This window comes from Mastomys coucha, unplaced genomic scaffold (genome assembly GCF_008632895.1).
Source record: "Mastomys coucha isolate ucsf_1 unplaced genomic scaffold, UCSF_Mcou_1 pScaffold13, whole genome shotgun sequence".
Lineage (NCBI taxonomy): Eukaryota > Metazoa > Chordata > Mammalia > Rodentia > Muridae > Mastomys > Mastomys coucha.
In genome coordinates, this window is record NW_022196895.1 from 26,932,757 (window position 1) to 26,949,340 (window position 16,584).

The 16,584-nt window shown below is 37.4% G+C and overlaps 1 protein-coding gene and 1 pseudogene across 1 annotated transcript in view; both read right to left on the minus strand.

Moving 5' to 3' along the window:
* Positions 1–1,287: 1,287 nt before the first annotated feature.
* LOC116087807 lies at positions 1,288–7,289 on the minus strand (annotated as a pseudogene).
* A 238-nt stretch (positions 7,290–7,527) lies between these two features.
* Positions 7,528–16,584, minus strand: part of Rit2 (Ras like without CAAX 2) — a 334,685-nt gene continuing 325,628 nt past the window's right edge. The window contains exon 5 of the mRNA XM_031365205.1: positions 7,528–8,745. Coding sequence (XP_031221065.1) covers positions 8,518–8,745 — 228 coding nt within the window. The 3' untranslated portion in view covers positions 7,528–8,517. The remainder of the gene's footprint in view (positions 8,746–16,584) is intronic.

The following is a 16,584-nucleotide window of genomic DNA, read 5'->3' on the forward strand; positions in this document are numbered from 1 at the left end:
CTCCATGAGATCCAGCTGTGGGACATTTTCACAATTAGTGATCAAGGGGGTAGGGCCCCTTGTGGGTGGTGCCATCCCTGGGCTGGAAGTCTTGAGTTCTATAAGAGAGCAGGCTGAGCAAGCCAGTGGAAGCAAGCCAGTAAGAAACATCCCTCCATGGCCTCTGCATCAGCTTCTCCTTCCTGACCTGCTTGAGTTCCAGTCCTGACTTCCTTGATGATAAACAGCAATATGGAAGTAAGCTGAATAAACCATTTCCTCCCCAGCTTGCTTTTTGTTCATGATGTTTGAACAGGAATAGAAACACTGACTAAGACACACCTCAACCTTCAGTATTCAGGAAATACAAGTGGCTTCTTCATTTGAGTTCTCCTAATATAAAACAATATAGACAACTCTGGGTCCTCCTAAAGCTGACAGTATTGATATCCCATAACTCTCCCTGACACCATAGGATATACCAATTTGAATATGATGACACTAGTTCAAGGTTATCTTTCTCAGTGAATCAACTGTAAATGCCAGGAGTCATGTGCCAAAATCTAGTTCTTCGAGGGAAAAATGTATCCTCTAGAGCTCAGTTTGCATCTTGAAATAATTTCTGATCAGAAACTATTTGCATAAACACACAGTAGTTTGTCTCACTGCTCTGATTAATAAATAATGCTGAGCAGTTTGTCATACACATAACAGGAACTCAGAAATTTAAGTTGATAAGTACATGAATAAATGGATGTTGAATTGTCTAAATGAATTAGTCACTTTTGAATTTGAGGGTCATTTATCATTTTAGTAAGACTTTTTCAGCCATGTATGTATTTTATATGCATAATATAGCTATAACATTATTTTCTTCCAAAGATAGTTGAAAGGACAAACTGAGTAGTAGTATTAACCTACAATTAACAGTGATTTTTCTTTTCTTTTGTTTTTACAAGATTGAATGACATTTTCAAAAAGTAGTTTTTTCAGCACTTTTAAAATAATTTACAAAAAACCCTACAAAACCCATTATGTACCAGGACACAGTCATTTAATAAAAATGTCATTTGAATTTACTGTACATATTTATACAGGGGGGGCTGTATGGAAGGAACCCAATTTTTGCTCTTTAAATGTCAGGAACCCTACTAATACCCTATGCTGCCTCACACACACAGGCACACATAGGGACACACACACACAGGCACACAAACACAAAGGCACACACATACAGACAGGCATACATGCACACACATCAAGCAAAACATGGATACTGCTTTCCACAGCTATGGCATGACATGCCTGTCACAACTTGAGGCCTTTACTGCTCACTGTGGCACTGCCCCCATCCTCCATGGAAGTGTGAGTTCGCTGGCATCACTGCCTAAGGTCTCCTGGTCCTGCTGTTCCCTGTCAACCCTGTGCTGACATCTCAGGTCTAGAACTTTGCCTCAGAGCCAGAATCCCTCCTGTCCTGTTGTCGCAGGGTCCCCTGAGCCTTCCGGCTTGGTCAGTTCCCACTGTCCTTCATTAGCAAGTGTGGGCTTCCAAATACAGGGTTGTGGCCAGGCTGGGTCTCCCTGAAGGCTGAATGCTGGAGTCTGTAGATGTAACAGAATGGGGCTGAAGAGGCCAGCCTGCTTGCCTCACCAAGAAATATTCTTCCCGAAGTGGAAAAGCTGGGTAAAGAGGCCATTCTTGGAGTCTGAGGAGAGGCTGGGTGGGCCCCTAGCCTGTGATGTGGCCCCCTTTTCCTTCTCACCCCGAAAGAATCCTGTCCACATTGTACCTTGACCCGAGTTCAGCACCCGTGAGCTGGATAGCCTGCTTTGGTGTGCATAGCCACTCTAAGGGAGGGCAGGTCAACTTGGGATACAAGGTTGGGGGTTAGCAAGTTCTGACTGCCATAGTTCAGGTGAAAGATTCCCCCCCCCCCGGAACTTCCAGCCTCGGCCACTTTGGCACAACGGGGCAGCTGACCAAACATACTTTCTGCCATTGTAGTTTGGCTTCCCTGTGGGCTACGATCTTTGTGAACATTAGCACTTTTCCTGCTTGGTGGAGATGCTTTGGCAGAGCTGTTCGTTCTGGTGTTCTTGGGTACACCAGTGTTGGCTCGCTTCCTTCGGCCCAGAGCAGTGGTGTGATGGGTAGCTAGCTTAACTCGGAGGGTGCCCCTCCTAGTCTGGCTCAAGAGGCTCGTTGCCTATGTCTGAGCTCTTTCTGGACCTCTCCTTCCTTCGGCCAGCTGAGGGGTTCCTCTGCCTTTTTGGCTCCATGTGCACACTCCAGGCTGCAACCCCAGGATTGGCTCTTTCCTACAGGGCATCTCCGGCTTGGCAGGGCCCCCTTGAGGTTCTGCGTTGCGTATAGACTCCTACGCCTTTTCTGCCAAAAACTTCCTGATCACTGTCTACTGCCCTGTCCTCAGATGTGGGGCTGGAGACTGAAGGAGGGTAGCCACTGGCTCCTGTGTCCTTAGATGGAGGAGCCCCTTCTGGACTTTTCCATCTGAGGAAAAAGGCGGGGGTTGCATCCTTGCCCCCTGTGCTACCCAGCTTCGCCTTCTCTGCCATGCTGCTGAAGGCGCTTCCTGGCTGTCTTTGTTGTCCCCTCTGCACCTGGGTAGACAGCTCCTTAGTGTCGGCTGTCGGTGGTCTTTCCAGTCCCCTGGAAGATTGCTCAACTTCTCCCCACACCGAGTCTCTGTGCTGCCAAATCTGACCTTCTTACAGAAAGCCCGTGGGTCTCGGCACCTCTTCTTAAATTCAAGCTTGCTTCTTAGCAAGTCTTTGATGGTCATATCTCGGTCCTCATCAACAGTGACTTTTCTTACTAGCCTATCATCATTTCGGAGTATGTACCATAAAATAAAGTGCACAATGCATGCCAAAGACCAACCTGAACCATTCAGAGAAGGCCTGGCCCTGATCCCACTTGAAACAGTAGTTTCTTGGTGTTTAAGCAGGCAAAGACTGTAACTAAGCCCAAGTCATAGAGCCTGTTCTTCGGCTGCAGCTCAGATGAAGACATTGAGTCTGCAGCTCATAGTTCTTCTGATCTTACTGCATCTTTCTTGGTACTATCCCACTGAGTATGCTTTCGGGCTCCCCATCTTCTTCCACATAATTATGTAGTCAAATTTCTGTGAATCTAGCACTTCCTACCAACAAGTCATTTAAACATCTTTAGCCGACTCTATACTCATTAACTATTGATTGAATAGTCTACAATGCAATGTGTTCAACATCCTGTCTGCCTAACCTAAAAAGGAGGGTATGCAAATCCCATATTTCATATACTTTAAAGAGTCAGTATGGGTCAATTTAAGAAAAGATGTTTTTAAATTTAACTATTAGATGGTTTAAATTACATCTCTAGAGAAAGTTAGAAAATGACCCAAATTCAAAATAGATGATCCAGAGAATAAATTTTTATTGTGATCTTCAGTGGCATGCTAGGAATGTTTGCTCAATTTTAAAAAATATTTTTACTAAAACTAGGTGATATGACAATAGCATAAAGGTATTCTAACAAAAGTTGGGGCTAGAATTTTTCATCTGATAAATCTGGCATTGCCCCATCATCTCTCTCTCTCTGCTGTATATATGAGGGAGAAGTAAACATCAAATGAGGATGTCTTCAAAGTCACTGTTATAGTGGCTGCTTGTCTGCAAAAGTCCTAAGAAACGGTGGAGGGGAGGAAAAGGACAACCAGAATGCAGGACAGAAGGCCTGTCTGACTTGTCATGCTTGGAGATTGTATTTCCTCTGGATCTACTTGTTCATCTGTAGAGTGGAACTTTCTTATTGAAGTTTTTGACACTCTATTTTGATTTAATTTATCTTTCCGCTTAAGGTATGTGATTGACTACTATGAAATGTTTTGAAAGTGAATGGGATAAAAAAATACTGACATAATCATTTATACTTTATGGCAGAACTTTTTAAAGTAATTATTATTCTCTCATATATTACATCTCAACTACAGTTTCCCCACTTCTCCCTCTACATCTCCAAATCCTTCCTCCTCACCTTTTCTTGCCCCTAGATCTACTCTTCCTCTAGTTCCCTTTAGAAAAGACCATACTTGACCCCCCCCACTCCCCCCAGGCTCCTGCCCAAGGACATCAACCAAACAAGGCATAACAAGTCACAATAAGACTAGCCACATACCCTCATATCAAGACTGGATGAGGCAGACTAGTAGGAAAAAAAGAGTCCCCAAAGCAGACAAAAGAGTCAGAAACAATCCTCATTTCCTTTGTTAGGAATCCCATGAGAACACTAAGCAACACAACCATAACATATATGCAGAGGACCTAGCTCAAACAGATACAAGGTCCCTGATTGTTGCTATATCCCCTATGAGGCTTGGTTAGTTGGTTCTAAGGGACTTCTGGTATTCTGGTCCCATTTGGTTCCTACAGTCCTTTCTCCCCCTTGTCTATAGGGTTCCCCAAGATCTGAATAATTCTTGGCTGTATCTGCATCTCCTCCCATCAGTTACTGGTTGATGCCTATCTGATGACAATTATGCTAGGCTCTGATCTATCTATCAATAGGAATCTTTTCATTGACTTTTTTGCCAGTCACATGTGATTCTATTTTAGATCTATAGGCTATCCAATCTCTGGTGCCTAGTCATTCAGGCAGAGTCAGGCATGAGTTCCCTCTTGTGATATGTGCCTCAAGTTGGACTAGTCACTGTCTGGCCATTCCCAAAAGGTCTTGTAAGGTTTGTTTGATTCATAAAATGTTTTGTTTTGTTTCTGTAAAAATTAGCCACTTGAATCAGTAGTCTTGATGAAAATATTTATAGCAAGTTATGAACTGGAGGCAAACTTGACTGAAGAATGAAAGGGATTGAATTCAGTCCAGAGAACTTTCTTACATTCTCCAGCTTTGATTGCTAAATTGCATTTATTCCTTTCAGAACTCCATCTATCCTTCATCACTTTCAAATTTTATGTTTTCTTTGTCTCTCCTATAGTCAGATGATAAGCCTAATTTTGATGACAGACATTGAAAGGTCAACTAGTTTGGACTGACTGACTGACTAGACAGTAAGGAAAGCTTCTAGACATTGCCATAGCATATTTCAGAGAACAATGGTAAGGGGTTAGTATGATGGTTTAGGTAAACATACCTTTAACAACAGAAAGATCTGTGTGTTGATGACTTACTTTATTCACACCTTTTAGATTTCTTGGAAAGTGATGGACCCTTTAAGAGGTGATACTTAGTAACATATCTTTAAATTACTTTTGTGTGTTACTCACATGAAATGATGGTTCCCATCTCTTTCAACTTCCTCTTTCACACCCAGCTTGTGAGGTAAGTGGCTTTGTTCTACCATATGCTTTTGTTGTGACAGATTCAGAAAACTCAAACTGAACACTTAAAATGAATGCAGAACTGAGACTCTTTTTCATTTGTAAATTATCACAAATATTTGTTATAGAAACAAAAGGCTAGGAAAGTCAGAAACTGAATGGCAAAGACCTTTATCAATGAGGTTGTACCATCTCATTAACAAAGGCTCGTGGTCATGGCCTTCTGGGAGAGGAAAGGTTAGTTAGCCTCAGGCCACATCACTGGTCTCTTTTCTATTTCCAAAGATTCTATCTATTAAAAGTAAATTGTTACTGAGTTCCTGGCTCTCCAGTCTGTATTTGTCCATTCTAGAAACTGTATTCTCTATAACCAGATAAGCCAATTTAATAAATCTTTTGTAGAAACTAGATTCTGTTCATTGTACTTTTCTGGAAGCTCTGGTAAAGAGAAAATAGATAGTAAGGAGTGATGTTGTTATTATGCCTATCCCTAAAGTATTTTGAGGATTATGTAACAGAGAAAGTTTGGTAGAGTTTGAAGGCCCTAAGCTAGAAAATGCCAAAACCACTAAAAGTAGAGTATCAGAATAACACAGACATGCTTATGGATTTCATGAGATGACCCAAGTATATTATAAAGTTCCCAGACAGGACAATAATCCAAAATTTCAATCTTACACCAGCTGGAATAATTCCATAGTCCTTGAGAGGAAATATCTAAATGCATGAAGTATTTCCTTTGGGTTTTCAGGTTTCTAGAGGGAAAACTGGGTTAAAGTTGTGCATAATTTTGCTCTTGCTAGTAATAAGTATCTGAAATGCTATTAGTTTGATGGAGAATATTTGGTAACTTATATTTTTGTATCAAAGTATCTATAGAGAGAAAATATTCTCTAACTCAACTTCCATAGAATCTTTAAGCTATGAATTTAATTTACCACAAATTATTATTTATGTACAAATGCTCTAAGTTGCATAAATTATTTACTCAAGGTTTAGAGTGAAGAAGTAAAAGTAACATAAATGGGAACTCAATGACAAAGCATTTAAGAATCAAAGGAAATATAAAACTCCTAAGCACTTGGTCGTATAGAAAATGTGTCAAGTGCGACACGCGGACAAGGAAATCACTAGGTTTACAAATAGACTGATCATGGAGAAAATCGTGCCAATTATTTCCTAAATTGTGTTTTTCCTTGAAAACAGGGAGATAAATAGAGGGGCTTAAGGCTCAGGCTCAGGACACAAAGGACTTGTTGGAGGTGAATGAGACAATTTAACAAAAAAAAAAAAAAAAAAAAAAAAAAAAGGAAAAGCTTAGTCTTTCCAAAGCAAAGGAAGGAGATAGCAAAGACAGGTTTTAACTATCAGAATCCTGTATCACATGGACCTTTATTAACATGTATAATTGTTATATGTCAACTTAATATAAATTTAAATTTATATTGACTTATAATCTTTATGAAATAGTAAGTTTCATCTTCTTTTCTTTCCTTTTTGTGATATATCTTTTTAATGATGTATTCCTTAGGAGAGAAATTTATAGTATGTTTGGTTTTATTAGAATTTCAGGATGAATGAAAAATGTATAAAAGATGTGGTTTAAGAAAAAAAATAACAACAAAAGATCAAGAACATCAACCTCTTGATCCTAAGACCTAAAGACACAAGCAGAGAGTTTTGTGGGATTAAGAAAGGAACCTTAATCTAAAGTATGTATAACTCCAAAATATAATGTTCTAAAAGAGATCGAGTTTTATTCCAACAGCTAGGAATTAATAAACCCTTATCTATATTTCACCTGGTTATATACATGTGAAATGTATCATTTTTCCTTTACAAATATTTATGATTCCAGTGTTGCTTCAGTGGAGTAAGTCTGCCAGGTGAATGTTAAATTACAAGAAGCTAGGGTTTGTGTTGGAATGATTCATTTCTCCATTCTCAGCACTTACCCAGTTTCAAAGTCATTGTGAGCCCAAGAAGAGAAAGAGACTGACTGATGAATGACACCCTTGTCCCTCAATTCTACTGTTCCCTAATCCTAATTTATGATAAAACTGGTCTCAGTCCATGAAAATTGTTTTGACGGATTCCATTTTGGGTTTAGCTTTTTCAGTTTTCCTCTTAACATGCGTCCATTATCATTCTTTCCAGTGGTTGCTTTCTGAGTTTGAATTTAAACAAACTAATTTGCACAAGGGGAAAATGGATGACTGAGAGATTTTATTTTACACAATGAACCATTGTAAGACAAATAACAACAACATTTCTGATGTCACCATCTTGTAATATTTCATGGAAAATGAGACAGCGGATTTACTAATACAAAGAGAACATTTAGTATGAGGAGGCCGTATCCCTGCAAACAGATGGCTACTATGCAGGTGAAGCAATTCTAAGAAATATTCATTGAGAGGGGCAAAGGGTCCTTTCTTAGGCATAGGTGTCACCAAGGTCATAGTATTTTTGTCTTCCTAAAACAGATAACATATACTTTCATCACAGTAACTTTACTGTGATACTTCTATAAAAGCGTATGACAGGCTGAGCACTAAATATGGGAACATGTAATTTTAGTACTTTAACAACACAAACCTCAACTCCTATTATCAATAATTTCTCTAATGCTCATCTATAGAGGACTCAAGAAGAAATACCAAGACTCTTCCACTTGAGAGAAGACAAGGACTTTTTTTTCTTTAAACTATTCCACTATTCCAGCCTCTTCATTATTTACAGATTTGTGAAATGCAAACAACCAGGGTTATCAGGCAAAAGCAGATCCCCTAAGCTTTTTATCATCCCAGTTACAAGTTTGCATATTTTCTCTATAACCAGACAGCATACAAAATGAAGCTACTCTTTACAGGAAAATGAGGCAATTGGAATGTTAATTTTATTTGGTAATATATTGTAAAATCTATAAAGCATTATCCAGCTGATTGACAAAATCTATCCAGCTGTTAAAGGCAAAATAAAACTATCTCAAGACATACTGTTATAGAAGTCTAATTTCTGCCTGCAGGTAGATTGTGTGTGTGTGTGTGTGTGTGTGTGTGTGTGTGTGTGTGTGCATGTGTGTATGTGATAGAGGGAGAGAGAGAGAGATGAAAAGAGAGAATGAGATGGAGATATGAGCAATTGTCTGGTTGGTAAGACCCACAAAGAGAGACAGGACGGATGCAGAAGCAAAGCCTCATATCATGTTTTCTCTCTTCTTCTTGAGTGAGGCTTTTATCTTCTTCCACAGGCTGTCTTTCCTCTTTAATTTCCTTTCCACCAAGGACAACATGGATTCCTTCCTGCGAATTTCTCTCACTAGCCCTTGAAAAGCATCATCAATACCAAATCGAAGGGCTGCAGATGTCTCAAAGAAGGCACAGTTGTAGTCTCGAGCAAGATTCTTGCCTTCTTCTGTAGATACCTAGTAGAGATGGGTAAACAAATAATATTAAAAAGAGGAGAGAAAGGCTTTAGGGACAAAGGTAAAATGTACAGTTTTATTTTGCAAAAGTTCTAGAATTTCTGGATTTGAAGGACAGATGAAAAATCTGAATCCCACATCTGAAAAATAATAACTCAAATTCAGTTCCCCATATGTCAAGATTTTCATGGTAGTGCAGTGGTTAACAGCACAGCTGTAGATGTATTCTACATTAAGTCCCCAGCTTAACTGATTTTGTTTTTTTGTTTCTTCTTTATGGGGACTATTGCTGTTGTTTGTTCATTTGTTTTAAAGATAGTTTTGCAAAGATGGATAGTTACGTTACGATTCTGTGTCCCCTTCTGTTTTATAAAAGAACATCACTAGCACCATAGATGGTGAAGAGTCCAGCAATCAAAATTCATTATTTGGCTATGCTGACAAGCATGTCCAATCAAGACTTACGAGATGGTTTGTTATGGGTCTTGCTATTATCTATAAAACAGGTATTCTGGGAACATTTCAAGCTCTGAAGTATTATCGGTTATATAATTCGCAGCTCCCTCCTAACAATGCATAATGAACATTTCTCAAACCACATCCTGATGAAGGAATCTGGCAGCAAGACACTGTCACTGTGGTGAGCGAGCCTCTCCTCAGCTTAAAGGTTACATGTCACTTGTGGCTTTAACACGCTACGCTTTGTACCATTGCACAAGATGATCTAGAAACCATGAACTGACTGATGTTTGCCACTGGGCCTCTTTTATCGTCCTTTGAGCCTCGATCACAGCTCCTGTAGACAAGAGTGATCCACAAAACTACTGAAGGCTTTAAAGGTATTAACAGGCATGTAAACATGAATTATGTAGACATGTTTAAAAACTAGATTATTGTATTATAGATGGTTCTAGAATTCCTGCTCAACATTTATATCTCCCGTAAGCCTTTCAGATTGCAATCTGTGGTCCTGAGGGACACACCTGGGATTTCTATTTCTGTGAGTTCCTCCAAGACAATCTATGTTGGACATGTGGCATAACAACAACAAAGCGAAGAAAAATGCTATATAGAATTCTGACTACACTCTGATCTTCATGCTTTGCCAATTTGATAGAGAATACCAATCTGAATGATCCAAGAAAAGAAAAATCTTGGAGAAAATAAAAGACAACAAATCTGTTGTATAATCAGCTCACATTGAGGCATGAAAAGATGGACAGGGAGACGTTGAAAAACTCCTTACAACAAATTCATAAAAATTAAAGTAATAGACTGACATAATCAATATAGTAAGACTCCAATAAAAGACAGTTTGCCTAATCTCTTTTTTGTTTTGTTTTATTTTGTTTATAAAGTTGGGAAATTACCTGATTAAGCCTTAAGCAGTGCATATAATTAAACTATAGTCCAAGTGTATATACTATCTAATAATATAATAGCTCACTTCCAAAATAAAGCTATAAGTGAAACCGCAAAGTTCCCTAACAGTTGATATTAATATGTTGCACTAATTTTCTAAAACAAGTCAGAAGAAGCAATATTTGCTGATGGAAGTACTTATGAAAACTATCATCAAATGTATTAGTGTGCACATGTGCATGTGAGTGTGTGTAAGCCTGTGAGTGTGTGTGTATCAGTGTGTACACACTCATGCATGTGTCTAGAACCAAAGATTATATGGAGAGGAAGCAAAGATTTTATTCTTCAACAGCAGAAGTAGAATACTGGATCCTGAGACTTGGCTTTATAACTGTTTGTAAAAGTATGAGATTTGGAAGAGGAAGGAATTATTTGTTTAAAAACCCTGAAATTTGTCTTAGGACTGAAGTCAAAATGGTAACTGCTACAGAGGGGAAAAGGGAAATATACTCCACTTTAACCGTCCACCTGGGTCACAAAGTCTAGGATCCCTGCCACAGGAAATTCTGTAAGAAGAAAGGAGTGACAAACTGTGTTTAAGGAAATCAGTTTTCCCTTAATTATGCCTATTACCCTGGTCGCTGGGTATGAACTGAGTTGACAGCCCAATTTTCACCACACAAAGATATTCATGTACTGACTCATCACAAATCCAGCATTTCGTTCTTGGAACGTTCATGGAATAGCCAATCTTTCATTGACCTCCCTTTTCTTTCCTCTCATGGGCCTCTGCACTTTGCCTTTCTTCAAGTCTTTGTTTTCCTCCAGTTTCTACATAAATGATTTTGATATCCTTCCTAAGGCAGCAGGACTCATTGAAATGGAAATTTCTGGTTTCTTTGGAGACTCAGTTGTGTTAAGTGTTATTTTTCTGGACACTGTCTTATCGGAGGATATTTATGCTAAATCAGACACCCGGGAGGATGTTTTGCTGAGAACAGACACGTGCTATTTTTCTGGAAGCTGCCTGGGAAAAGAGCATCCTAGAGCAGATGCTTGAGAGAGCACTTGATGTTTGGAAAGGGAATAAATATAACTCAAATGACAGTGAATAATATTGTGTGGTATTGGTTCACCTAGCCACTCTTTGTTCATTGTCATTTGTCATGACTTTGTAAAGAGAAATGTACCTAAGAACTTCTGGTGATGTTCTGACAGGTTCTTGCTGCTTCTATAGGCTAGATCAATTGGCAGAGCCTCACAGTGTCTTCTGGATCAAACTGCCATTGCTGATTTGTGAATGGTATTTGCAAGAGGATCAAGTTACTGCTGCTGATTTGTGTGCACTGAACTGCTGATCTCCTGAGAACACAGACTGAATTCACCCCAAAGAACTATTTCTAAACAGATTGACATCATTCTTTGCCCTGTTAACCTTTCCTTTCCACTACCTGTGGTGAGTGGTTGGCTAGATCAGAGGTTAAAACATTTAAATACACTTATTAAAGCAGGTTTTGAAAAATAAATCCTACAATTCATAGGCATTCTAATCCCAACTTTCTCACTATGTGCTCACAACTGCTTCTTGATGTGTGGTGTGATTCTATTACAGTAAAAATTGAGTGAAAAGGCATCTTGTCCCTTGGAGTAAGTAATCTCTGCAGTAATTCCATGGTTCTTGCCTCCATAGAAATATTTACTGTAGAAGATGATTTTTACCCTCTAACCTGTTTAGAAGCAATTAATATTGCATTATCCTCTAATTTCACTTAGGGCACTGTCACAAATAGACGTTCCATAGCTATTAGGAGATGTAAGAATTTAACATTCATTAGAGTCTAGATATGAGACACAGGGCTGATTTATTTTAGATCTGAGAACTCAAATGTATCTTTTTGTTAAAACACTGAACATAAAATGCTAGAATAATAAAATAGATGATGGAAAATTTACTCAGTCATAAATGTTACACTGTTCTAAGAAACTCAGGGGAATGTCTCTTTTGGAGCTATCTCTGTTCTCTTTAATATTATTATCATCTTCTAAAGACTTGGAAAGATCTCACCCAAAATAGGATTGAACGCCTTTGGGTCACCAACCCTTTACCTTCTGAGCATTTTCTCTTCCTACCATTTTGTAGCCTGAACCATTAAATTCCTAGAATCTCATGGTCATTAATATTCAAGAATAGACCTGGAAGTTCAAAAGGGCTGTATAAATTTCTAAAAGAAACTTTTCTTTACTGAATAAGTATTGGAAGAAGTACCTTCTTACTGTCCATTCAGAGCCTAGTTTGAGCACGACAAAGTCCTTGTATTACTCCCTTGGTCCCATTTACCCATTTTATTTCTGTGGTCATGTAAATCAAAAAGAACACTATCATTTGTTCTTTTAGGTATGAGAAATTGAGTGATTTTGTGTTATCTGGGTGCTATAGGCTATTTCCTGAGCTATTGAGTGTGAGGATGAAGGCAGACCTAGAAGAATTTGTTAAGAACTTTGAGGATAAGTGACTCTGGTAGAATTCATTAACATCATTAGAACTTATCTTTACTGCTAGAGTCAGAGAACTCTGGGACTCTATTTGGTACATTGCATCACTAGGACTGATAGCACTTAGGATTCCATCCACATGCTGTTTCACATTGCTCTGGCCTTCAGCAACCTCAACAGCACACTGCTGAATTTAATTGATTCTATGTTGCTATTTGTTGTGTAATTAAGAAGTTCGGTTTTCTTCCTCTGTTCATCTTTACAAATTAAAACTTGACATCAAAAATCTATGAAAATCAGTAGATGATGTTTAGACAGACTCAAATTAACAAGGGAAGCCCAGAAGGCCTCAACATGTGAATTTGAAAAGAGTGCAAAGAAAAGTTTGGAGGGAGGAAGTAAAAGGGGAAAGTGATACAATTATACTTTCAAAAATTTAAACAATTATTTAAAATATGAAAAAGATTAAAAAAAAGATTAGTAGGCAAGCATTAACTTCATATGTTCCTTGGACACTAAGAACAGACCTGATTCTAAAACTCTTTAAGCTGCCTATAGGAGAGCACCTCTCCTCACCCCTAATACACAGGAGAGCACCTCTTTCCACTCTCAACTCTCTTCTGTAGGCAAATACTCCAGCTTGGGGTTCAGTACCCAGGGCATTTCCTCCACTCTGTTTCCTTCCTTCCTTCCTTCCTTCCTTCCTTCCTTTTTAGCTAACTTTAGTATTTAAAAAACTTGACAATTACTAAGGTATCACAAACCAAGATTAACTAGACTCAAAGCCTCTACAAATCAATGAACATCTTCTATACAATTAGAATAGGCATTTGGAGTGAAAGCCATGGAGCTTCACATTAAATTTTATATTTATATTTTCATTATTAAATATATTTTGTGAATATGCCTTATTTTTATTTAATCTCTTGTATATGCAACACATTGTAAAGAGTGAGATTTAATTTATACACAAAAGCTGATATAATGACATAAACACCAGCTAAAGTGGACATTATAGAAAAGACTATTACTAGAATATAAGGGAAATACTTTGTAAAGATAAAAATAAATCTACTAGACATATAATATATATATATGTATATAAACTTCTTTTAATTAAAAAAGGAATGACTTCAGTTTATAAGAAGAAAGAGGTGATATTACTAAAATCCACAATGTTACTTGAGATTCCCAACATATATCTCTTGGCAGTTAAATGAACAAGGCATCAAAATTCAGTAAAAATATAGATTTGAACAAAGCAATGAAAATAGTTGATACATCTTTCATGTATTTGATGCTACACCCGATGCCACAGATACTTGTGTTATTTTCAAGTAAGCATCAGACACGATGCTAAACCATGTCTGGAAATACTGCAATGAATAAACATCACATCTTATTCCAAAAAAAAAAAAAACCAGAACTGGGCTAGAAATCAATAGAAAGGATAACTAGGAAATCTCCAAGTGTTTGTGAAAAATATATTTCCATGTATGTAAAAATGAAATTACATAAAAATTAAAAAATATTTGGAACTAAAATGTGAAATGAAATATAACAGATAAAAATTTGTAGGATTATTTAAATCTATGTTAATATGATGTTCATATCACTGTATTCATGCTTTGGGAAATAGAAACAGGTGAGTATATCAGTTGAAGTATCTACCCAACAAATTATCTCCATAGGGCACACATTAGATATATAGTCTAATACTATTCAGTGGTAGAAATCCTACCAAAGATCAAAATGGAAGTAGGGTTGTAATGTGTTATTGGCATTCTGTTACAAATGAGTGATGATGTGTAGGTGTGGTCATTGGTGCTCTGATACAGAATTATCAATGTGAATTTTTATTAATTCTTTGATAATATTTTGACCAATATTTTGATGTATGGGAGTTATTTCTACTACAAAATAAGTGGAATTTTGGAAGGGGCAACCAAAATGGAATAAAGGAGTCATGAGTTAAATTGATATTTTTTATTCCCTTAAAATTATCCTTATGTGTTTATGAGTTATCGACATTTTTCCATATATGCATTCTCTATATGAACAGATTTATGAGATGCTTGGTATTATAAAAATGTAAGCATCACAAGTAAACTATTGTAAATATCATAATTAATTTAAAAGTGAAATGTAAATACAAACTTCACAGCAAAAATTAGACAGGCCCAAAGTCTATGCAATCAAAAGACTTTCTGTTTAATTAAAATTGTTTAGTCCAAAATGGAAGTCATGAAGCTTCATGCTAAATTTTAAGTTTTCAATATTGAGTACACCACTTTGCTTATTTACAATTTTAGATCATAAAGTTTATAAACATTTTTAAAGTCAATTTAAAAATCAAGTTTATCTCAAATGAAATAAGAAAACACATTCCATACACAGGATCTTATTAGAGTCAGTCACAGCAAAACAGCGCCATCAGAGGGGCTGCCTGCCTGTAGACACCAAAGTAAACTCAAATCTTTATGTTTTTAATCTCAGCAAGAGATGCAAGAACACTGCGGCTTCTACTTACTAACAAGTGTTCACCTTTGAGTAGTTGCTAGAACATGAATTCTGAGTGATCTAATTGAGTTTCATAGCAATTTCCACATTTTTATAATAAACTCTAAATGGAAACTAAACACTAACATATTTATCTTCTCTTCCATATCTTTTAAAAATTCTAATTAGTTCAGTGACCTGAAGAACTTACATTTACAAAAAGGAAATTAAATGAAGATGTGAAGACACACTTAAAAATATAAATTTCAGTCACGTTCTTCTATCAATATTATGAAACCATATATTTATCATTCCTACCTTTGACTTTATAGTTATGAATTATGAATGAATTACTCCCAAACATACCGGTTGAAAAAAATTCCACTAAATATTGGGATTGTATACTTAGTAATTATGGCCAGGGTGAAGGTGGTAATTACGACCAAACTGTTATCAGGAATAAAACTTAGGGAACCTGCTTTTTATTTGGTAGTTGTGGTCAGCCTTGGTCAGAACCTGAAACTGAACAACTCAACAACTGAGCAATAACCTCTTTCCTACTCCGATCCAGAGACCAAAGATTCATACTTTCTTGAGATATCGTCTGCTTCAAGAAAGAATATTTTGTGTTACAATTAAATCTTGAGGAAACATAGCACTGGCAAGGAGAAGGAATATGCGTTGAATGCTAGGAGTATGAATTGGTGAACTAGTTTGCCAACCCAAGTCACAAAAACGTTCCTGAGAGTCAATGCTCACCTGCAAGCCTTGAGACAATGAGTGAAATAAGAGTGAAAATTGTTTCACACACGTAATAGGGAAATTCAAAAACCTATGGGAAGGCTTCTCCACCAGCTAGAGGAGGGATTGGCAAACAGCTGGAAAGCGGACAGACTACTGCTGCCAGTGAACAGAGCTGATGCCAGATGGGCCAGCTGCTAGTGCACGCAGGAGCGCAGATCTGCTGACTCTAGGAGCTTCCCCGCTCTTTACATCTGTTTTAGTTTTCACATTAGCTTAGTGAATGTGAAATAGATTGTAATAAATTGAGTGATAGTGAAGGTTATTATGGTAATGGTAGCACCCAGTAAGCTTTATAACTCTTAATAGCACAAAAGGAAACTAGTCCCAACTACTGTGACTGCTAATGTTCAGTAAGGAGAGCCAATCAGAAGGATGGCTCTTTTTCTTCCAGCAGAACCGCTGCTAGCAAAGTATCTTCTTAGTGAAGCCCATTCCACAGGGCTACAGATACAATGCTTAGTGTACGAAACAACCTCTGAAATTTACATATTAGTGTGTAGTATATGTAAATATGTTTATTTATATATAATTATATATATATAATATATATTAATAATTAGACTGTTTCTTTCCACTTTCATCCATAGAGCTACTAAATATCCCTTTACATCACACACCATCAGTGCTGCAGGAACCATACTTTTCCGAGTAAGTAGGAACTCTATTTATACATATATATAT